Source organism: Xiphias gladius, chromosome 22, assembly GCF_016859285.1.
Source record: "Xiphias gladius isolate SHS-SW01 ecotype Sanya breed wild chromosome 22, ASM1685928v1, whole genome shotgun sequence".
In the NCBI taxonomy this organism is placed as follows: domain Eukaryota; kingdom Metazoa; phylum Chordata; class Actinopteri; order Istiophoriformes; family Xiphiidae; genus Xiphias; species Xiphias gladius.
In genome coordinates this window covers 8,536,016-8,560,602 of record NC_053421.1, presented here as the reverse complement: position 1 = coordinate 8,560,602, position 24,587 = coordinate 8,536,016, and the positions used below count along the sequence as shown (strand labels likewise).

At 40.7% G+C, this 24,587-nt stretch overlaps 1 protein-coding gene across 1 annotated transcript in view; it reads right to left on the bottom strand.

The window, feature by feature from the left end:
* Positions 1-389: 389 nt before the first annotated feature.
* LOC120783951 (myelin basic protein-like) overlaps positions 390-24,587 on the bottom strand; it is a 62,973-nt gene continuing 38,775 nt past the window's right edge. The window contains exons 4-8 of the mRNA XM_040117358.1: positions 15,781-16,073; positions 15,527-15,673; positions 7,704-7,805; positions 4,219-4,302; positions 390-480 (exon numbers count right to left, since the gene is read on the bottom strand). Coding sequence (XP_039973292.1) covers positions 448-480; positions 4,219-4,302; positions 7,704-7,805; positions 15,527-15,673; positions 15,781-16,073 — 659 coding nt within the window. The 3' untranslated portion in view covers positions 390-447. The remainder of the gene's footprint in view (positions 481-4,218; positions 4,303-7,703; positions 7,806-15,526; positions 15,674-15,780; positions 16,074-24,587) is intronic.

The window sequence follows — 24,587 nt, the reverse complement described above, 5'->3', positions numbered from 1 at the left end:
GGTCTGCTTCAGTTCAACCACCTCTTGTTAGGGAAACCGTGAAAGACGTCCACAGAAACTCAAGCACAAGTATACAAAGAGAGAGCCACGGCAGGGGCCAGGGGGGTCATTCAGGCTGCACATGTGAGCGGCTTCAGGATCAACTTCAGCAAACAGTTCACACCAATGATGATGACTTCACAGACTCAGCACAATGCATGCAGGGGGGAGGGGGGAGGGCAACAGATTGTGTCGCTATCTACCAGCCAAAAGGGTGGGACGGCAATAGGAGAGATGAGGGATTTAGCGAACATTAGAGTGTTATCAGAGGTGGAGGGGAAGGTGAGTGTAAGGGGTGAGAAGATTTCCTCTTTTTCTTCCTCTTTTTTTTTTTTTTTTCCCCCACTTTAGTCCCGTGTTCTTGAACATCTGCCCACATGCTGTTGGAAGGGGTTGTAGAGAGGGACCTCAGCGTTTGGCTGGAGAAGCACTCCTGCTTCCCTGTATAACAGACAAGACATATCTGATGAATATGTGGAGGATTCAGCCCTGCAGGTCTGCTGCAGCATTACAGGACTACTCTGATGTCTTTGGAGTCTGGCCCATTGGTCACTTCGCTCAGTGCACGATGAGCGTATTCACCTCAGTAGACAGCTCTTGGCCCTTGCCCACACTTGAGCAAAATGCATGTTGAGGAACGAGCAATTGCAGCCAATAACTTCTGACAGCTCAATTTTGGTCTTCACTATTGATGACTGTCATTATGAGTCATCAGCGGGAAGAAAAACCCATTAAAAGACATTTGCAAACTCGTCACTATCGGCGTGAAAATGCTTTTAGGGAAAAACAGAGAAAGTATTTCATCAGGCTTTACCAGCTCTGTCATCAACCCTGAGAGTTGTTGTCATGCGCCATCACATTAAGTAACTCGCCAGCTTCTTAGCTGTAACACGGTTTCCGACTGAATAATGAGACCAGGGCTTGACAGTGAAAAGTCAGAGCAGTCCTGTAACGTGAGAAATAAGCAGGTTAGTGAGCGATGCTTGTTGATGTAAGAGGAAGTTCCTAACTTGTCCTTAAAGAGAAAAGAACGGTGGATAGGAAATATGGTTGCAGCTTATCCATGGACCACAGGTTATTACATATTGCTTCACGGCAAATGTGTTTTCCTTGAGGTTTTCAGGCATTTCATCCTTTCAGAGGCAAAACCTCCCAGTTTCCATTTGTTTTTTCCCCCCCCAAAGTTCCAGATTAGATGTTCTGTGTTTATTACAAAGCCGTCTCTGAAACAATATTGCACTTTTTCCATCCCACTCTCTCATTCAATTCAAAAAGTCTGAAGGGTAGAGGACTCTGAAAGGGAGAAGGATTATACAAATGAGTCAAATCTTTATGGATTACTTAAGAAGATAATCCATATTGTGAGAAGCTTTTTACTCCTCCTCATAAAATGAAAGCTGAGGACTGAGCTTTTGTTCTAAGATTTTCTTATGGCCTCTTAAGATGATATTCATTGTCTGTCATGAAGGAGAAAAACTGAATATACAGCAACCGTACATAGATTTAAATATGGAAATGAAAGCAGAAAATGAATAGAAACAAAGTGTGAAACATTAATTAAAAGTGAATATGGCTTTACGCTCATTTCCATTCGTACCATGATGCCATTTATGTGCAGAAGAAACGGAAGTGATGGTGCAATGGCACTCAGTCAGTGCTTATTATTGTATCAGAGAGATTTGAAACAAGCCTCCCAGGAGCTCTTCATCTCCAGAGCTGTTTACTCTCCTTTAGGTTAATGACAACAATTTAGCCACTACAATTGAGGATGCAGCCCCGGGGAAATTTGGATTTCTCTCCACCTTCAATTACTGCTAAACTAACTAAGGTACAGTGAGAGTGGCTGGCTAATTAAAACATGACTTTCATGATATATGAAAACAAATCAGCCAAATTGGACCTGCTCTGTAAATTGGAAAGTCAAGCAGTTGTGCATACAGCGGGCTGAAGTAAGTGCTAATGAATATGTGCCAAATGAAAATCTGGGAAAGTGTTATACGCAGTAGCAGATTGAATGTCCTGAAACTTTCAGAGCGGGAGTTTTAAAACCTCCGTTCACTTAGTCATAACAGGAGAACGGAGTCATGACTTCCATCCGTGCTCCAGGCAGTTTTGACATTTCCTGTTGGAAGCTCTTCAGCAAGTGAACACGGTCACCAACAGCTTCAGCTTAAACCTGTTAGAGTTGCTTGAATGGCGATTTGTTTTTTGTTTTTTTAAAGTATGTTGTGTAATTAATTTTGGACCCAAAACTCATCCAAAGGTCGCTTCCCCAGTACAGGGAAATGCACTTTGACTGGGAATCTATTATTTCTCCACTGATGTCTAACTTTACACAAAGTTAGACATTCTCCATTCTATCAGAGGTCAGACGTGCTAACGGAGGTTGTTTTTCAGCTCATCTTTATTGTCTGCGATGCGCAGGAACCACCATTAGTAGTGGCTGTGATGCTAAATATAGCTAACAACAGGTAGCTCAGATCAAGTTTATTTTAAACACCCTATTTTGCATTTTCCAACACTTGAACTATGAACATTTAAAAATTGTTTATAACACACTATAATATAGTTGTAAATGGATATAAATTTCAGACATTTTTATGGGTTTCTCAATGTATTTCTCTGCCCACTTGGGCCCAATAAGCTGTAAGAACATGGTCATATTAGCACCTGTTAGCAAATGTTAGCAATCAGCTGTCGATTTACACATTTAACAGGCGGATTCCTCTGAAGTTGTGCTTCTCGCCACCTGAGGAATTTAAGTCCAATATCAATTTTTTTCCTCCGATTTGGTCCACATAATATTTGGCTCTTTAGCTGCTAAATGTTTCAATGTGTTCACCAGCTAGTTGCTAACTCTGTCTTGTTGCTAGGCAGGTAGCCTACAGAGGGTTTATCAGAGCTTTTTTTGTTGTTGTTGTTGATGCTGAGAACAGCTGCCTGCAGCAACTTCAAATGATGCTGATGGGATGGTGAAACAAAATCGAAACGGTAAAGTTGCAGACCATAAAAACCACAACAATGAGCTGAAAGACGCTAAAATGCTCCAGAGAGCTGAGGGGAACTGCAGAGTTGGGTCACACAGCCCCTTTCACATTGTACATAATCATTTTAGCCATTGTTATTATAAAAAAATTGATTATAACAGCTATAATTATCATATAATGGTTCTTTATAAATCAATAACAGGACATTATCAACATTTTAAACTTGCTTAGAGATATGTATTTACAGTCACTTTTCACACACTATAAAAGCAATTATTATGATACTTTTAATTAGATATTCATATTTAAAAAGTCAAACCGCTAATGAAACGTGTAGATATGTGAGCCTTAATGGCCTTCTGTTGTTGGATGTTTTATGCCTATTTTCCCCTTTTTGTTTTAATTTAAATACATTTTGCTTTCATGTTATTTTCATTTTGTTATGTGCTAGACACAACCACTCCTTATAACTATGTCTGGAAAATGTTTTAAAAAGTAACTTTTAAGTTTACTGCCATCATCGCTGTTATTTCTTGTAAAAAAAAAAAAAAACTTTAGATCTTTAATATCAGCACAACTGGACTGTGTGTGTTTGATGATCAGTTTTGTATTTTTTACCAATATTTGTGCGCAGTTAGTCCACCAAAGCACCTGAAGGAGCTTGCCGGGAGTGGCCAGTGATTGATGATATTGATTGACAATGTTATATTATACAGTGTGCCTAAGCAACCATTTCCCTGTAAAGCAGTTTCAGTACGCTAAGCTATAGCCTCGCTGAGTCCCTTATCAGAACGCAGATGGTACGATCTGCCATCTACAGCATGATTACATCAGAGCTGGCATAAAGCTTGTAGCGTGCACGGTTGATCTATCTTGTCTCTAAAAGCCTCATATTATTCTGCTGCTGCCGCGGTAGTAATGAGATTAGGATGTCTTCCAAGCATATAAATGTTGAACAAATGCGAAGTGAGTTAAACTCAACCCTACCCCTCCATCAGGTATCAGTTACTCACTCTGCCGCTGATATCATCACTGAGGCAGAAAAGAATGGGTAGGAAATGATTAGGGAAATATTCCATTTTCTTTGTGATTTCATTTCCAGGGGAGGAGGGTAGAGAAGCCACTGGGAAATAACTAGGAAAGTGTCCGACATGCAGTTTTTTTTTTTTGTTCGTTTGTTTGTTTGTTTTACCATTTTGAAGATCCTAGTCAGGGTGCCTTTGCCGTCCCCAGCACTGGCCTTCTTGGCTTTAGCAGACTGTGACTTCTGGTTGCCCTGGCAGAGGGAGAAAAAGAGTCAGTGTGTTAAAACTGTCTTAGAGATGTTAGGCAGGGCGCTGACGTGTGGCAGAGTGCCCTGTGTTCATTTTCAACTCAGTGGGGGGGTGGTAAAAAAAATTCAGAGAGTAAGGGGAGATAATGCATGAGACCTCTTTCTCCAGGGTGTGCTGAGGAGTCATGGATCGGTGTGTTCTACAAAAACCTAAAATATTGGAGACTACGTATTGATTTTGGTCCAATCCAATTCCATCCTACTTTTACAGTATAATTGTGTCCCATTGCTGGCAAGGTTTTCATCCAAGAAGTTTGTGTGAGGCACCGTGAGCTAGAAAAGCTGCAAAGCAGCAAAGTTTGGTGTGAAAAGGAAAAGTTTCTTGCTTACATTTTGCTGAAAATTTCAAACCACCAATGGCAGTTCCTCTTTGAGATAAAAAGTGGGGGGAATTTCATTGCAGGTTGTTTTTAGGTTTTTTGTAGAGACACCTGTATACAGTGAAACACATAAAACCGGCTAAATCTCTTCTTCTTCATCCTCATCCTCACCAAGCCAGTGGTTTCAGACTGGCACACTCTGGAGGCCATTTTGGAAAAGCTCCATTTTTGGACAGAGTTAAGAAACAGAGAGAAAAATATGTCTTTATCAATTTGACTGTGTTCAATTGGTATGTTTTTATACATGTACCCCAGTTTCAACCTTAATATTGTAATTGTACTATTGTGGGCCACCATTGCAACTATTAACTACTGTATATTGCAAAGGATGATTGGACTGTAAGTTAAATTAAGGATGAGAAAAAAAATGTCATAAAATGTCAGACAGCCATGACTTCAGCCAAAAGTAAAATTATAATTCCTTTCCCGTTCGTTGACCCCCCCTTCTGATAATTTTCATGCAGTCCCTTAGCAGGGCCTTTTTTTTTTTTGTTTACACCATTTTAGCCCTCTACCCCCAACCACCCTTCTGCTGCTTCACGATTCAGAATAACCAAACGCACGCTATCACACACACGCATGCACATTTACGAGGACCTTAAATTAAGTGTTGATAGCGTCGCCAAATGAAGGAGAAGGCAGCCTCACTTCATTCCACCCACAGAGGAGTTGTGAAATGAAACAAGGCTAATGAAGAGCAGAATAATGCCTGTTATCATAAATATAAAATAGATGCACATGATATGGATAAGTCAGGCTGCAAAGCTACAAAAAGGGGATGATCTACTTGAAAATGGACTTAAGTCAGAGGGAAATGAGGGCATTATCACTGATGTATGGACAGATTACAATGGCTAAAGTTGTTGATGGAGACAAAGTGGAAATAGAGCTACAGGCGTCACACTCAAAGTCAGTTTGGGAGGATGACCTCGCTTGCCCTTGCTTCAGTTTAATTAGGCATGATACCTCTGTGTTTGTGCAGTTTCCACCACCTACCAGGCCTATCTTGGCTGCTAGTCCTCTCCACTGGATGTGTAGAGACACAAGAGACATGGACAAGAGGTAAAAGAGAGAGGGGACAAATAGAAATGTGTGTCTTACTCAGTGCAAAGGCAGGATGGGAAGGAGAGGAGGCAGGTAGGAGGGTCCGTCCAGGGGGGGAGAAGTCACAGGGTCACAGGGGGGCAGGAGCAGATGAGGAACAGAGGGAAGGGGGGCAGATATGTGGGGGAAAGGAGAGAGGAGCAAGGCAGATGCTCACATTGAAAAGAGCATAAATTTAGTGACATTCAGCAGTAAGAAAGCCAGAGACCAGAGACCTATACTAAATATAGACAAAAATGTGTGAAGTATACAATACAGCCTTTTAAAAGAATGGTGCTGCATCATGGGGAATACTCACAATATATAACATTCACTTTCTTACATAGTATTAGATGAGAAGATAAATACCACTTCTGTATGGTGAAGCTACAGCTAGCTTAGCACAAAGACTGGAAACGAGGGGAAACGCATTGCCTGGTGCTATCCAACAGTTACCAAATTCACCTACCAGCAGCTCTAAAGCCCAATAATCACCGTGTACTAGCTTGTTTGTTTAAACATTACAAAAAGCCAGCGTAAAAACATTAGCCTGTGATTTAACAGGGGGTTATATGCCGGGCTGTGTGTTGGACAGGTGCAGTGTCTTCCTGTAAGTCTGCAAGAAATACCCTGGCACATAACCCCCTGTAAAACTACAACTTGTCCTTTTCCGCTTCAGTTTGGACTACACAAATGAAACACAGCGCACAATATAAGTGGGCTGTAGTGGTGCTGGTAGGTGCAGTTTCTCCCCGTTCCTTTTGTTTGCGCTAAGCTTGGCTAACCAGCCGCTGGCTCCAGCTCCAGCTGTCAATCTTCTCATCTAACTCTTGGCAAGAAAGTGAATGAAGCATTATTCCAGAAATGTGGAAGTATTTCTTTAGATGCATTCTCTTCAAGCAGTCTGGTTAAAGGGCCTATTTTGCATGTTGTACGTGTGTGTTCATACTTTTTGTGCAAATTTTATGTAGTCTGCAAATTTGCGGTTTATAGGTGCAGGATGTAAATGGTGAAAAGGAAAAAGTGCAAAGATCCAAAACCTTTTTTTTTTTTTTTATTAGCAGGTGCTGGACCAAACTCTTTGAAACATTTTCGTTTTTCAGCCTGAACAAAATATGATTGATCAAAATGTTGCATTGCCATTGTCAGTAAAACACTGTGGGAGCAGAGCAGTGTGCAAATGAACAACTACTTAAAATTTACAAATAAGCTCTGGTTAGTGTCATTCACCTCCAATAAGAGGCAATACATTGTTCACTCTCTTTTTTTTTTTATTGACCATTATTAAACATGAGTGCTCCAGGATAACGGGAAAGTTCTAGTGATCTGAACACTGTTTTGTTTTGTTTTTCTTTTGGGATGAATGGCAAATAATTTCATAAAAATGTATTTATTATAAAAATATACCAATTATTAATAAATGATAGTCTCAGTGTCGCCACCTTGAGGTTCAGTGGTCTAGAGTTTGCTCTATATATAATGACTCCAACTGTCTGTCCTGAGATGTTTGCCTATTTACTCTATTTACTAATTTCACTGCATTCTTATCAGTAGACAGTAAAAAGAACTGTATCATCTATTTACTTGTGAATTTATGTCTGAGTATAAATTTTAAGCAATACAAAAGTAACAATGTAAAGCAAACTCACCCTGGACTTAGGAGGGGCAGGGGACACCTGAGGAAGAGTTAATAACAGAAAGTAAAAAGAGATTTGACAGAGTTAGTAAATGATCAGGAGAAGGAAAAAGTAACAGAGCAGCAAAGAGGAAAAACATGGCGGACTACCGGAAGGAAAAGACCACTGCTAATGTGCTTTGAAATGTCGGACCTTAGATACTGTGAGTGCTTAAGAGAAATACTTCATTTTGAGCTTTACTCACCATCGTGCGGAAGAAATGGACCACAGCGTTCTCTGCTCCACGCTTACGTGGGGAGGTCGCAGAGGCTTTTTGAGTGGCTGGAGAGAGAGCTCGGAAAGATCCCTGGAAAGGTAAGGAAAGGAAAGGAAAGGAAAGGAAAGGAAGAATAGACATACGTGTGAAATGTACGCTTATGCACAAATCAAAAGCTACTTGGTCTTAAACTCTTGAGGGTGAGATACTTGCTCGATACAGTTGTCACTGGGAATTACTCAGAAATCTTGAATGATAATAAATGTAAGATTAATAGCTTATCTGATAAAATAAGGCATAATCCTCTTCCTACTAAAGTCAAGAAATTAGTGGTTAAATTATTTAGAAAAACATTTAAACACCTCCTTGGGCTTAAATGAATGAATACATGATACTCAGTTTTGTATAGGTTGTGGCGTTGCTTGTCCCACTTACCTGTTAAATGATGAAAACAAAAACACGGAAAAATTACAGAGTGATTCCCATTTTAGTGGTATAGTTGACAGTTTACAAAAGTACAATACCTTCCCTTGTTGCCATAGCACCAAAAGTGTTGGCTGGTGGGAGACGGCAGCGCTTCAAATTTGTTGCATAAAAGGGGGTTACTTACCTGAAACATTTTTGAATTGAATTCTGAGCTTTCAATATGAATATATTTTCATGTTTAGTGTTGCTGACTCTACTCAGTGAAAAATCTCCCGTTAACTTCCATCCATTCAGTCAGCCGGCAACTTAAATAGCAGCCTCACGTCGCAGGCAACGCCCACCTCATTGACATTTACCCCAAACTGGCAAATATCTTTGGCCATGAGCCATTAAAAACAAACTGAGACAGTATTTGTGTTGTCACGGCTTTATACTAACAAAGAAGACAAGTTATGGTAAATGGAATGCACTTATATAGCGCTTTTCTACCACTCAAAGTGCTTTACACTACATGCCACATTCACACGTACATTCATACAGCTCTTTTCTATACATACAGTGCTTTCTACACACACACACAAACACACACACACACACACACATCGATGATACATCAGGGGCCATTTGGGGTTCAGTATCTTGCCCAAGGACACTTGGACTTGCTGACTGGAGGAGCCGGGCATGGAACAATTGACTTTCCGGTTAGTGGGCGACCTGCTTTACCTCCTGAGCCACAGCCCCAAGAACCAATCAATGCAGCCAAGTCAGACTATGTCAAGATGAGCGCCACTAAGGTCAATATCCTCCGTCTTTTAGGCCTGAATAAGAACTCTGGTGCATTAAAAAGAAAACCCTCTATGAACTAATATAAACAGCACAGACGCATAAAAGGTGAAATGTATAATTCCTGTAATACCAAATCAACAACCTGCAGCCCACAGGAGAAAAACCTCATTTCCACCCACTCCGTACGTTCACTCTTTTCAGTTAATGTTACCTCATTCTTCCCTTTTCTCTGACCCCATTAATGCAACAGGAAAGTGCGCGTGCATGTTTGTGTGAGCCTGTGTGCGGGATGGAGGTGGAGGGTGTGCTGCGGATGATTCACATCCATTATCTCACATCAAAGGACCTCAAGGTAACCAAAAGGGAGGAAACCATTTATACCATATAACAGACGGGCAGTGTTACATTATATGCCACCTTTTGTGAAAATGGACCAATAAACCAGTGGATCAATACCGAGAGAGAAAGAAAAGAGCACAATCCACCCAAATGGACATTTAGATGGCTTATGTAAAGGGAGTTTTTTGTTCCACTTGGGGGGGGGGGGTATCCACAAAATTGACATGAATAAAAATGACTATTTCAGCTCTTTGATTAGGAGCAAATCCGTCCTTTCTGTAGCTTTACCGCCGCTTCAGTAGCGCCCCCTTAATGATGTCCTCTTGCATAACTCTGTGTGTCTGCGTGTGCGACATGTGTGACGTGTCTGTTGCCGACACGATTCAAGTGAAGGCAAATGGCGACAGAAATGAAAGGGAGGGGAGAAAACAGAGCAGCCTTGGTGGCCGCTACCGCACCTTTGTCTGGGGGGAAAGTAGAGGTGAAAAGGTAGAGATAGGAGAACAAACAGGAGATCAAATAAAGCTGGATGAATTCTGGCTGGTGCAGCCTCGAACAGTTTGTCCCTTTTGATGTGGATGAGTCTGCATTTGTACTCTTTTCTTCTTCTCCTATATGACACTACTTCTATTTATTTTTCCATTTGAAAAACCTGGAAAAAAAAACAACAATAAAAAAGCAAGAGGACACAAACTAACTTGTGTAACTTCTCTCACAGTGACGGATTAGGTGATCATTAGCTCCAGGCATGCTCGTGATGATGATGATGAGCAGTGACACTGGGGCCCTCTGCCCGGTCCGAGCTCGTCAAACTTCTTCTCACACGTTCACGTCAGTGGTGTCTTTGAAGAGAAGGAGGTCGCGATCATTGGTCCCGGTTTGATTTCTGACGAAAAGTGGTTCAGGTGTGTTTGTGTGAGAGCTAACTCTCATCTGCCTGTAACACATACAGGATTTGTGTGTGTGTGATTTGTATAGACCAGATGTCAGTCAGCATGTCCAGTATTGAAAACACTTTTTCTTTGGATTTCCTGATTGTAGCGTTGGATTTTCTTCAACTGCTGCTGCTGTTGTTGTTAGTGCAGGTTTAACGGACAAACATGAGAGTTGTACCAATCCTCTCCTCCAACTCTCAGCGAGAAAACAAATAAGTATATTGCCCAAACCTTTGAACTATGTCTTGGATCTTTAACTCTGAGCATCTCTCAGACGTTTCTGTAGAGTGTATCTCAGATGGTCATATATTATGAGCTGGAGGAAATGAGGAAGGCAAAGGGGGAATTGAGTATTCAGGACACAGATCAAGCTACAAGGTGTTGGTGCCCATTATCACAAACGGCAGGTTAATGATAGCAACTGCCTCTTCTGAGGTTAGAGGTCACTGCCTGGCCAAGAGTCTGCTTCATTCTGCTCAATAATGAATCCTGAACAGGGGAGAAGACTGGGAGACTCATGGTTGAGAATTGTCATCTTCATCATTAGTGAATACCTTCGTAAGATCAGCATCACAAAAAGAAAAATACTTCAGCCTGCTGACATACTTCACGCTGAATGTCCCAGAGAGCTACATTACACATTTATCAGGAACTGAGTTGAGATGCCTGATTTCTGGAAAATGGCCTGCAGATATCCACTCTGCGGCGGCAAATGTTGCGGAAACAGCACTCTTTCACTCACAGTTAGCCTATTGCCCCCCCATATATACGGCTGAAAGCCCCTCTGCATCACCTCTGAACTGTGCAGCGCTTCACATCCATCAACCGGTGCACCCTTGCTCAGTCAGGAGAAAGGAGTGATAATTACCGTCAACTCTTGGGACTTTCTTTTTTTGTGGTCGCACTCTCTTCTATTCGTGAACGGAGGGGGTGCGGGGCCAGTCGGTCTGGCTGACAAAGAGGCAATCAGGTCTTGTGCTTTGCAAGCTCATACCAGGTAAAAAGAGGCTAATTAAGCCATTATCTGTGCTGTAATTTGGGGCTGATTAAGAAGAAAAAACCCATTTTCTGAGGGACTGCATGAAGATTATTAGGGGGAGAGGAGTTTACAAAAGGGGGAGGGTTATGTATTTTTTTCTTTTTCCTGAAGGGAGTGTAGTCTGAAGTTTTTAGGTTGGCCATTAATTTGGTCATAATTCTACTTCTATTCTGTTTATCAAGCTAGGGTTTAAATTGTATGTACGAGTATGACATCGTGCAATGTTTGTGCACCTTTAGCTAATAATGGCAAAATCACAACACAAACCAATCAGTGTTATATTACTTTCAATGCTGTATTTTTTTTTCTCCTTTTTTTTTTAAATAGACACATAATTTTCAGCCCCTCTTCCCACCCCAATAATTTTCACACAGTCCCTTAAGACTCATTCTGTTAAACATATATGCTCAGTAGGTAATAACCCAATCCTACAAATGAAAGGCCTGAGTAATATTTGCACTTATAATTTCTTTAACTCAGAGGCTACATACACAGAGGTTGATCTGTCTTCTTTCGTGGCCTGCTGTTAGTTCTGCAGTATCAATCATTTGAAGCCTGCATTTAAATTTAATTTAATTAAACGCATGTCTGTCCAAACTCCTAGACAGTGTTTGTTTTCATTGCAAAATAATCTCCTGGGCCAGGGTGTCTGGGTACATGTTTATAACCAAGTGATGAATATAATCACACATTTTTGCATCTAGAACAGAAATTTAAATGAGCCTGCACTGACTGAATTTCTAAGCTGAACTCACAAGAGAATTGATCATCATGAACATGCTGCTGTTCGCCTTAACGCAAAGGGTGTCAAGACACGTTTCAAATGACTCAGACGTGGAAATACTACATGGATGGGTTTAAATTCACCGGGAAGCAACAACAATCAGCCTGTGGTAATGACAGAATTCTGACCTTTTAGGCATCATACTGTAAAGGAAAGCGTGAAAGGTGTTTTATTCTCTCTTCTCGCCGATTCATCTTTAGGCTCACACAAACAAGTCAAGCCGTTCATCCATTACTCAGAACTATCAGAGTGGAGATAAACAGTAGTGCCACTTTCCGTTTAACCCTCTCTAATAATTGCTTTTTTCCCCCTCAGTATACGTATTCGTGTGACTGACTGACTGAACTATGAAATATATTTATGTGTCTTGAAGTCTACAATCTTAAAGGCTGAGACTGCATAAAAAGCCCAAGCACGCTGAATAAATGCTGAAAGTGTTCTACATCTGGTTGCTTTTCTTTGTCCCTTAGGGCCAAAAGATAAAGTGCAGCACCACTTCAGAACTGGAGTAATAACAAATCAGAGCGGCTGGCTGTTACCAAGTGTTAGCAGAGCAGTTAAACAAATTGTTACACTTTTACAACAGAAGAAGAACAAATAGAGGGGCATCAAGCCAATCACAAATTAAAACAGAAACAAAGAGAGCGCAGAGGATGTTGTTAAAGAGTTTTAATCAAGCAATAATCCAAAAAGCTTAGAACAGGATCAGGTTAGGAACAGGCCACCAGTCACAACAGATACAAATGGTTACAAGTACCCACTGCAAAGTTGAAGGCCTAACATGAGAGGGATCAGCACTGATCCACTGCTGGTTTAAACTAACTCTCCGACTGGGTCAAAGACATGAACCTGAGGTGAGGTAACTGAAGGGGTGGGGTGGGGGGGGGGGAGTACTGCTGACACCCCCGTCTCCATCCAAGACACTGGGGTTAGAGTACAGTAACACACAAGTTTTGGTTTTGACTGTGAGCTGTTCTGATTCATATACAATAATCACTCCTGCATTGCATTATTATGATTTTGTCTGCCATTCAACAACATGCAAATTATGATTTAAAAACATTTCCTATTCTTTGAGTCATAATTTTTGCTGGAATAGCTAAATTAAATGCAAACTTAATTTTCCCTCCAATTAGCACATCATTATCCCTGTAATTTGCAATGATCAAAAACCCGTTACAATTCAAATGCAGATTTCCTGCAGCTGTTTCATGTCCTGAGACTGGAATTTATCGTTTTTGGTGACATCTCTCGTTACCTCTCGTGCATACGGTCTTAACATTTCCAAAAAAAAGCCCAGACTGAGGCTTGTATTGAAAATTATGCAAATAAATCAGACAAAAGACATAAAAAGGAATCAGATGGTAAATGGCTCCATACCCACCAAATATTAAAACAATTCAGCTTTACTAAAATAAGCATGCATATTAGAAACCATAACATAAAACAATGACAGAATCTTTCCTACTAATACTGTAGCCTTGAAGTCAAAGTATGCATTAAGAATGACTGTGGAGAATCTGTGCACAAGAGACAGACAGACAGGCTAGATCAGAAATTACTCTGAAAAAGATCTGTCTTCATGATGAATTCTTTCTGGAAAAATATGTGTGAAGCAGAAAGTTAGTGCAAGCTGTTTTTTTTTTTTTTTTGAGGCAAAAGAGGTGGGCAAACCTGTCTGTCATTTACTTGAGACGTGCACACTGATCTTTTGAAGGCAAACCCTTGGTGAATACATATATATAAATATTTGTACAACTTTGTTTTAAGTAAACCTGTCATCAATATGGAGACCAACATACAATTTTATGGCAAAAGATAACGAGAAAGTCCAACAAATACTGTGGCAAATTGGTCACTAGCCTAATGTCAAATGAAAGCTTCACAACTTGTTCTGTTGACATTTTCCCTGAACATTTCAAGAGTAACATTTTACAAAAGCAAAATATATATATATTTGATCAGCACAACAGGCTAAAGCAAAGATTTGTATAAAATCAGTCACAGGATTTAGCTCGTTGTACCATAGCTTTCATTTTACCATCATCCGTTATGTCCATGTTTTACAACAGTTGTCTGAATGAACAGATGTGACTCATGATGGGACATATAGAGCAACACTGACATGTCTTCTTTTTGAAAGCCCTACAAGAGGCCTCACCTTGTTACACTAGTGTTGTCAGGATAACGATGCATGTTCAATGCTGCTGTGGACTCAACGTGTAAACCACATTTGGTGCTGAAGCTGAAATTTCCATTTCAACACCACCTCCAGACGCCATCACCGAGTGAATTCAGGGACTGAAAAGGCGTGAAACCGACAGAGCTGCAGTCTAGTTCGTAATAGCCATGCCAACGGGGCCAAACAAAGTCCGTCATGACCGGAAGTGGATCCCAGTCTGTCTACAGTGGTGGACAAACTGGTGCCAGGAGTACAGATTGAACTTTCACTGCCACGGCAAAGACCAGTAAGGTTTCATATTTACTAATGCTCAATATTCTGATATCCTGACAACACCAGAGTACAGACAAATGATAAATCAATGCAGGCTCAAATACCTCATAATCACTTGTCATCGAGATAAGATAAGCTTGTTCTCACTTTATAGGATGCAGCCTCTTGACTATATTCCCAAACAGGGGATGATAATATGCTCCTACTCGAATATACATCATTATATGTTAATATAAATCTTCTGTCTTTATAGCATAATGTAATCATTAACTTTGAAAGTGACTTTGCCGACTGCTTTGCCGTGCAAACTGTAGTGAAGTACCTCCCTGTGGCTGACTTATCACAGATGTTTGAAAATTAGACAGAAATAGCAAAGCGACTAACTCTCCGAGAAGCAGCGATAACTGTCTGTAGAGTACCCGATGCCTAAATCCAAAAAAATATACCTGCATTATATCTTAACGATAAGGTCATAAATTCCCCACGTCTCACATCATTATCATCATCAGTTAGGGAAGTACCTGAAGTGAAACAGAGCTGTTTTTAACTACAGTTTGTCGAACGTTCTAACAAGCAAACTGTTAGAACGGCAACAACAAATGAACAATTCCACCATCACAACAGATATATTAAATTTAACAGAAGAGAAAAATGCTACTAATGTCAGTACCATTCAAACAAAAGAAAAACAGAATATAGAAATGTATCCTTAAATGATTCAAAATCACAGCCTCTTTGTAATAATAATAATAATAATAATAATAATACTAATAATAAAAAACATATTCCACCCAAAGTCATTATCCAGTGTCGATTCATAACCTATTAGCCAGTGACTGTGAACTGTAGGACAATGTCAGACTCTGGTTCACCATAGAAACAACAGTAAAACCACCACATTTCTATATGACAAATATGATGCAAGAAATTCTTACAAGATCTAAAGAATCAGAAGTAAAAAGTGGCTCTGGGAGTGAATCAGCAGAATGACCCGAGATACATGAGAAGGGTCGAGTTTTTTCACCTCGACTCTCCCTGCTTCCTCACCTTGCTCTTCCTCTTCTTGTCCCCTCCAAAGAACTTTCCGATCTGATCCAGGAGGCCGGGGTTCTTCTTCCTCCGGCCCAACCCGAAGGCAGCCTGTGCGGAGCTGCTTGCAGATGCCATTGCGGTAGTAGTAGTTGGTAGTTTTTGTATTTGTCAAATGTGGGATCTTGCCTCTCTCTTAAATGAGAGATTGAAAGACAGAGGAGGGAAAAGAGAAAAAAGAGGAGAGGGAAGGAAAAAAAGCTAGCCTATTCTAGGTCCTGTTCGGGGCTATCCGACCCGCACTCTGAGGCAGCTCCGTTGTGCTCCTGGATGGTCTGCAGCTCGTCTGATTCGGAGGGTCGGTCTTTGAAGGTGTTGTCTTCTCGGCCCGGGGCATCTCGGGAGAAGAGGCGGGCCAGGTGGGGGCGTGGTGTGGCGGCGTCAGGGTCAGCTGTGCTGGCGGGGATCCAGGGCTGGCGGGGGCCCTCAGCGCCTGTGGAGTCAGTCACCGCCGGCTTCTCCGAGACGCAGCCATTGTTCTGGTTCGCATCTGCCTCACCCGAGCCTGCGCAGAAACAACAAGGGTCATCTATGGGCTTGGGCCTGCATGGCACACAACAAGCCACAGCCGCACAATGGGCTCTTTTGACGTGACTGTGCCCTTCCTGCTGCAGCAGAGACCAGCAGAGCTAGCATTTCACATCATATCGAGAATGAACCTTACCTGCTGAACTGGAAAAGGTGGTAACGTGAGACTAAAGACACGAGCAACTGAAAAGTATTCACGATTCCTAAGTATTGCTTCGTCTCTGAGGTGACTCTCACCACCTTCTGTTATCTTAGGCGCAGACTTTTGAGTCAAATCAGGTTTGGAGCAGGTGTGCTTACTTTAATCTCGATGGAGTACAATGCATTAGAGTGCTTGCACACAACTTGATTCAATCTCAGTACTTCAATCATTAGTGGGTTCATACATTTTTAGAGGAGAAGCTTCTAAAAAAAAAAAAAAAACAACAACTTAGAAATAGATATAAATCTGCCTGACATGTTGAAGTTGCACCATCTTGTAAATGGATGTAAAAACAATGCGTGTATTAGCGTATTAGTTCCAGTGAGATGGAAATACAGCTGTTCCTGTAAGGTCCACTTTGACAGCTATCCATTAAGCTAGCCAGCTCCCACAGCAAAGGACATCCAGTGCATTCCTGCTGCCAAAACAATATACACACTGTACTGGCAGAAATGGTGTAGCACTACACCAGAGAATCTGCATGCTAATATTGGTTGAACAGTGGACCGTTGTCAGAGCTGCATAGTTATTACAGAGAAACAAAAGGCCCAGTGTCACTAAAATAACTCCTATAAGTATGGATTTTCAACCCAATGCACGGTGACACTTATCTGATTTGGGACCCGAGAGCTACAAGGCCACTGTCTCAGCAAGTGCTGGTTCAATGGTGTATGCTATGTACAAGTTAACACTATGATTTGCTGCAATTTTAGAGGGAATTAGCCCTAAAAAAATGCATTTGTATCAGCAACATCAGCACAATTATCTCTCATTATTTGGTCCAATGAGTTCTTCAGCTTGTTTTTCCTTTGGTAGATTTGCATCATGTATCAAATGTAAATACAGATGAAGAGTAGATGCAATTATGCGTCGGTTTGTAGCGAATGATACCAACTTTGGTCCTTTGCAGAGTGGAGCCCTAAGGAACCACTATCTGTCATACACATCAGGTTTTATTGATACACTGTTTATGGAAAAAAGTTCAACTTAGTTGTTTCTCCTGTATTTCAGGCGTTTCTCCAGAAGCGAGTTCTGGGGATGATGATATGTAACTGTCGCCCACCAAATCTGCATTTTTTTCCGGGTCAGTAAGTTTTCAGAAGAGAAAACCGGAATTCCTAAATGCACATGCAAAACAGTTTTTGTGGGGCATGTCAGAAGAGATAAGAAGAGATATACACGTTGCTTTTGATTTTGTCTGGCCATCAGTTGATTCACTATGAAATGACTACTCTTTTTTTTCCCTTGGTTAGTTCTCCAACAAAGGCCAAATAGATCAAGACACCAAGAATTATTCAGAAAACGAATTTGAAGCCTGTCTTTTTCAACACCTTGTGTAGTAAGACATGACGGTAAAAAGGCCTTAGTAAAAATTACCTAATGATGCCTCCTTCTACTGGGGCCATTTCTTCAGCATAGTCCCATACCCACGTGTCTATTGCAACCTCGCCACATGCACTGCAAAGCACTGCTGTATAAAGTACTTAGTGAATGTTGTCTCACTCATTGTGTCTCATTCATTCATACTTTCATTCCTGTCATGATGAAAAAGCCTTTGAAAAAAGCATTAGCTTTTAGGGGCCATTCTGAGACACGAGAAGTCCCCGTTGTAATCTAATTAGATTCTTTCAATGTTAACAGCTGCTTTAAAGCAGATAAACCATCCCATTCAAAGACTTTCTATAAAGATTATGTTTCTAAAAAGAATAACTGCACAATAAATCGATTAATAATGTGGAAAAATAAGATGTCTTATGTCTACGCGTTGGTTTTAGCCCGCTTGTCTCGCTGTCCCTGAATCAGATCCATGAGGGAAAGAGAATTGGACATACAAGTTTTGATACTGACTCCACACTACATCATTAATCAAACAAGTTGTTTAAAGCTATTTAGCATTACATTAGACCTCTGTACAAGATGATGAGGCCACCTGCAGTGAAGGCCTGCATGCTCTCCCATGGGCTTTGAACACTCTCAACTTAAAAGTGAAGATGTTCTTTTTAGGAGTTTGTGCACACTGTCAGCAAAGTTGGATTTTTTTTTTTCACTGGCTTGAAAACTTTTTACTTTGTTTAAAACAAAGTATAAAAAACCCCCAAAGCACACAACTTGGACTTACTGTTGTGTAGCAGACAGCATGACCTGCCAGTCACTGAAGAAAAAGCTGGCTCGTGATCTAGGCAGCAGATAGTGAGTTATTCTATGTTCAATGTGTTTTATGGATCTGTGACAATGTTAGAGAGACTGCTGCAGAATAAGCAAATCAATCCAGCTCATTTATGAATGTGTAAAGTCACTGAGCACTTTATTTGGAACATCTGTACACCTGCTTATTCATGTCCAAGTCAAACATATGAATGGGGAAAAACTGTGATCTCAGTGACTTTGACCGTAGCATGATTGTTGGTGCTGGTTTGAGTTTTTCTTAAACTGCTGATCTCCTGGGATTTTCATGCACATCAGTCTCTAGAGTTTACTAAGAATGTTGCCGAAAACAAAAAAACAACATCCAATCAGCTTGTTAATGACAGCGGTCAGAGGAGAATGCCCAGACTGGTTGGAGCTGACAGAAAGGATACACTGGTGGGCAGAAAAGCATCTCAGAATGCACAGCATGTCGAACCTTGACATGAATGGGCTACAAAAGCTGAAGACCACGTCGGGTTCCACTCCTGTCAGCCAAGAACAGAAATCTGAGCCTGCAGTGGGCACAGGCTCACCAAAACTGTTCAGTTGAAGACTGGAAAAACGTATATTAGTCTGATGAATCTGGATTTCTGCTGATGCACACAGATGGTAGTGTCAGAATTTGGCATCAGCAGCGGGAATCCATGGACCCAACCTGCCTTGTGTCAATAGTCCAGGCTGGTGGTGGTGGTGTAATGGTGTGGGTATATGTTTTCTTGGCAATGTTTTGGCTCCTTCATACCAATCAGTCATCATTTGAATGCCACAGCCTATCTGGGTATTGTTGGTGACCATGTGCGTCCCTTTATGGCCACAATTTATCATCTTCTTCACCGTCTCAAACTGGTTCAAGAACATGAAAATGAGTTCAGTGTAATTCAGTGGCCTCCTCAGTCACCAGGTCTGAATCCAGTAGAACACCTTGGGGATATTGTAGAACAGGAGATTGGCAGCATGAATGTGAAGCTGACTAATCTGTAGAAATGATGTGATACAATCATGTCAACATGGACCAGAATCTCAAAGGAATGTTTCCAACATCTTGTGGAATCCAGGCCACAAAGAACTCAGGCTGTTTTGAGAGCAAAGGGAGGTCCTACCCAATATTAATGTAGCGTTCCTAATAAATTGCTCGGTGAGTGATAGCGATGTGTGCGATTACACCTGGGCCACACCGCCTACCCCACCCGCGTGTGACGGCTACCTTGCTGAACTGCAGTGGCTCGCACAGGCGTGTGTGTCAAGGTGGAAAGTGGGACAGATGAGATCTCGAAAAATCAATGCGGTTTGGAGTTATATTGATCTAAAAAATGAAAATAAGGTTGCATGTAGGCTGTGTCAGAATAAACTGGCATATAACCTCTCGACCGGGGCAATGCATCACCACATTAAGCACAGGCATGTGGACGTTAACCTAGGAAGGAAGGCTGCTACTGCTAGCACTGCTAACGTTAGCCACACTCAGCAAACCAATATAACATTGTTTACCAGCAGATGCTGTGATCCCGCTTAATTCATGAGTTAAATTGTTCTCAGTTTCAACTTTTTTTACCTTTAGAGTAGTCGACTAGTCTAAATTTAAATTACCGTTTAATCCAAAGAGAAATTAGTATGTGAGAACATACCTGGTGAATGTATTTAGAGCTTTATCCTCACCCACAGCAGTACAGTTTCATAAATCCATGGCTAACTGATTTTTAATCTGCTAAAGAAATTTAAATATTCTCTGTTACCAACAGTAAATATGTTAAGTTACAGTGTTGTTCCCTCTTAGGAGGTCCTCTGAGGCTGTTATTTTACAGAAAAGAGTTGAACAAATAAGAAAGCTCTGTTTTTCCTTACTTTATTTCCATTTCCATCATCCATCACCTGTTTCTCCCTTTTCAAAGTCCATCAGTGCTACCATCTGCCACTAGAATACCAATAACATGCAAATTACAGAGAGAAAATAGTCTGACATGGCTGAACTTTTATAGCCTCCACAGTTGATAATACTCTGGTATAACATTGACTGCATGTTCACCATGTTTGGCCATAAAAAGGTTATGTTTGGATGAGTAATTTATTAGTCAGCTGACTCCCTGTGTGCTGTATTAAAGGTGCATTAAGTCAGGGTTTTAGTGTCCCAACACGCAAAATGATGATAATACATGAGTGGAGGATTGATAAAATTGTTGAGCAAAGCAGATGAGTCAGTGATTACTGGGCCAAGTGCTGATGTTTCTGGCTAATCAGGTATCTCCAGCCTATATTTTTTTGTGGAAAAACAAAAATCTTCCCCCGAATAGTAAATGACCAAGTGACTCAAACCCGTTTGTTTTCAAGGCCCAAACACATATGACATTGGTATATTTATTGTTCTGGGATTTATCACAGTGTTACCTACCATTTAGTGATATTATTGGCTCACTGCTTAGATAATAGCTTAATCATCTGTATTGTATTGAAGATAAGATCATTATTTGTGTCCATTACAACCCACCGTACACGGTATCAAATAGCAATCAGTGTTGTTGATAATCTCTGGGTGCCAAAGGAATACCATTAAATGGGAAAAAGACTAGGTTATTATCCTTTTAAGGCTATTTGTGATTGTGATCAATTGTTTTCAATCTCTATTATCTCCTCTTATATGATTATTATTATTGTATATTGTTATTTAATTGAATTAGGCAGCATGGTGTCTGTAAAAAAGATCACAGGTAGGAGCCAAACATGTCTTTGTGAAAGATTATTAAATTGCTTTAGAAAAGAGTTTTAGCTACATAAGCAAAATGTGTTAGAAAACAAGTGGACTATAGCTATTCTGTTAAGTACGTTTCCAGTTTACACTCCCCCAAACATTAATATGGTTATTATATAAATTTTCCATGTGTATGTTTTATGGGGAGAGGCAGGAAATTGGGACAGTATCCTACTGCATGACTGGTAGCAAGGAACAGCAATTAATGTAATATGACAAGCCCAGCATGTTAGATAATGAAGCTGTGAGGACAAGATGTTCTTGTTTGTTGGAGTTCTTTCTGTTATATGATTATCTACATGCCCTTACAGAGCTGCCCGTTTTCTACAGAGCTTACAATGTTTTCCTAAGATATATAATTACTGAGAATTTCAGCTCTTGTTATATGCATTTCTTCCAGCCTGCACTAAGTTCAGCTCTTAGAGTATGAGTTATAAGATAAACCTGACAAAACTGAGACTACAAAACTGAGAAGCCACCTAGTTTCAGTGGCTGGTTCACTGACAGCAGCGTAACAGCTGCTGCTCCTCAGTGTGCTGAGTTTTTAATTAGGCTGATGTCTCAATGTCTTAAAAAGCTGTCAATCAGAGACTGACTTGTTTCCTCTAATAACAACTGCCACGAGTCAGGCGATCAGTCAGTACCTAGCAGAGCTGTAATAAAACCCTAAGCACACCTAACCAATTTCTCATTAACTGCAAACATCCGTGCTGCTAGACTAATCTCGTCGTAAATGTTTTCGGGGTTATTTGAAGTCACTTCTGTGCTATGAACTGGAAATTTCACTGTGACAGCTTATTGTTGAATGATAGTGTGTTTCCATTGGAAATATTGAAATGGGACAGGCAATTAGTTCTTTATGCCGTACTTACATTTTTTAAATTGTTTGTTAAGATGCTGCTTAACAGAAGAGAAGATGCAGGGGGGATGAAAAGCCTAATGCGATGCTGCATATTTCATTTTCCTGTGTCTAGTCCTTCACTACATTAGAAATAACGTCTTCCTCCAGCTGCATGACCATGGCTGTTTACATTCTGGTTATGCAAAACAACTTGTAGACAACACTAAGGGCCAATTATCCAGCAGTCTGACACATAACACTGAAGGGAGAAGCAGGGGTCTGCATGCTGCCCTCATTTTACAGGCTCCTTTCATACTTATTCATGTGTCGAAATCCCAAGATAATGATAGTTTTTCAGGCCTATTCGTCACTGACTCAGCAGAAGGGTCCTTAAGCCACCAGAGGAGCAGACAGTAAGGTCAAGGTCTGCTGCACATGCTCTGTCAGATATACTGCTCTGGACGCCTGCCTTTATTAGCGCCAAGAGATACTGGCCTCATTCAAAATATGTTTTCAGCTTCCTGTAATGTAGACAAGTCATTGTCGCAGTCTGAGGGTAACTAGATAATAGCCTGTTACCTCATCTTGATTAATTCCCCATGACAACTCCAAGATGTCCCTAAAACAACATAAGCTCAAGGATGGCCTGATAATTCTAGTAAAACGGATAATTCTGGTAAGACTATTGATGTGATCTGCCACCTTGGAGTCTCAGATTATTATGCCGAGAACGATCACCATCACCACCTCTGTCTCCTGTGTGACCTAGGTTAAATAGTCAGGGGAAAACATAAAAAAAACGGTCCGTCGCATCTGTTCAGCTGAGAAATTCAGTGCCCTGGAAGAGGGGAAAGATCAGCATCTAGAAAGGAAGAGGTATGCAGGGAGTGGGACTCAATCTCCTCATTTTTCCTCCTCTTCTTCAGTTTGAGGAGGATGTATAGCCTAGCATCTGGGACAACAACAAGGACTGTGGTGGGACTGAGGCACGGGAAGCATTCCTCTGAAAAAACACCCATCGCTATGTGGCCCCGGACCAAACCTCCCACCCAGGGGCGAAAAATCCTTCTGCCGCTGCATTCATGGTGGATCTGAAGCACCCACAAGCCTCAAGAAAAAAGACGCTCTCTGTCTCTGAAACCCCATCTGGCATTCAGGACGTTAGTCCTCCAGAGATTTTTTTGGACAAGATAAGAGCTACAACAGAACCACTCCCTTCTTATAACCCAAGCCATGTTCATGACCTTTGAACTTGGCTGCACTTTGGCCAGTGTCTTTAAATAGGGGAGGATGTGATTCAAAGGAAAAAAGATGTACTGCTGTCATGCTGAGATGTTAAATCTTTTTTTGGCACATCGAATCCAAACCAAAAAACACTTTGAATTTCCCAAACTGCATACAAGAGATGAGGTATTAGCCACCTTTGGCTTGATCTTTGTTTGTTGTTAAGTCCCTCAAGCTCCATTATATACACAGCAGTGTCAGGGATGCAACATTTATCTAAACAGCTGTGAAGCTAAGCTTGCAGCACAACCAAATACCATTAGGTACATAAGTATTTGCACAGTGACACAATTTTTGTAATTTTGCCTCTGTACATTGGATCTGAAACAAAGCCATCAAGATGTTGATCTTGGTTTCATGTGTCCAATGAATCTTGTTCCAGAACTCGGAAGGCTTTTTTTGTTTTGTTTTCCGGCAGGGTCTAATCTGGCCTTTCTGTTCTTGAGTGTTACTAGTGGTTTGCACCTTGTGGTAAACTCTCTGTATTTAAATTCATTGTAGACTTTGACAATGATATGTCTACCTACTTGAGAGTGTTCTTGACCTGACTAAATGTTGTGAACGGTTTTTCTTCACCAAGTAAATTCTCTCATCATCCACTTTACTTGTCTTCTGTGGTCTTCCAGGCCTTTTGGTTTTGCTGAGTTCACTAGTGCCTTCCCTCTTTTTAAGAATGGATCAAATTATTGATTTGGCCACTGCTAAAGTTTCTGCCATCTGATAGGTTTGTTGCTCATTACAATTTCAAAAAACAATTTTCAATTTTCAAATGCTCATTACAATTTCCCAGAGCCTAAGCTGACATCTTCATTTTGCCTACTATGTTTGACCAGCAGTCCAAAATCCAAAGATATTTTATTTACAATTACAGAAAAAAAATTCACACAGTTTATAGGCTGGAACCTGCTTGACATTAGTTTACTTAAACTAATTGACTATCAAAATTGTTGTTGATTACATTTTCTGTGATTGTATAATTAATTAATTTATTCTAATTTTTTATTTTAAACATGAGATATTCTTGCAATTTTCTGGCAATTCACTGTGACTTCTGGTTTAAGTTCAGTACCACCACTATATTGTATATTGTATTACATTTCTCTGCAAGCTCACTCATGAAACATGATTTTGAATCTGTTCAATTCAGCCAGGTGTATTAATACAGTACTATATCTCTGTCATGACAGACGTGTTTGTGGAAGATGAGGTTTTCATTGGCAGCTGGTATGAAGGG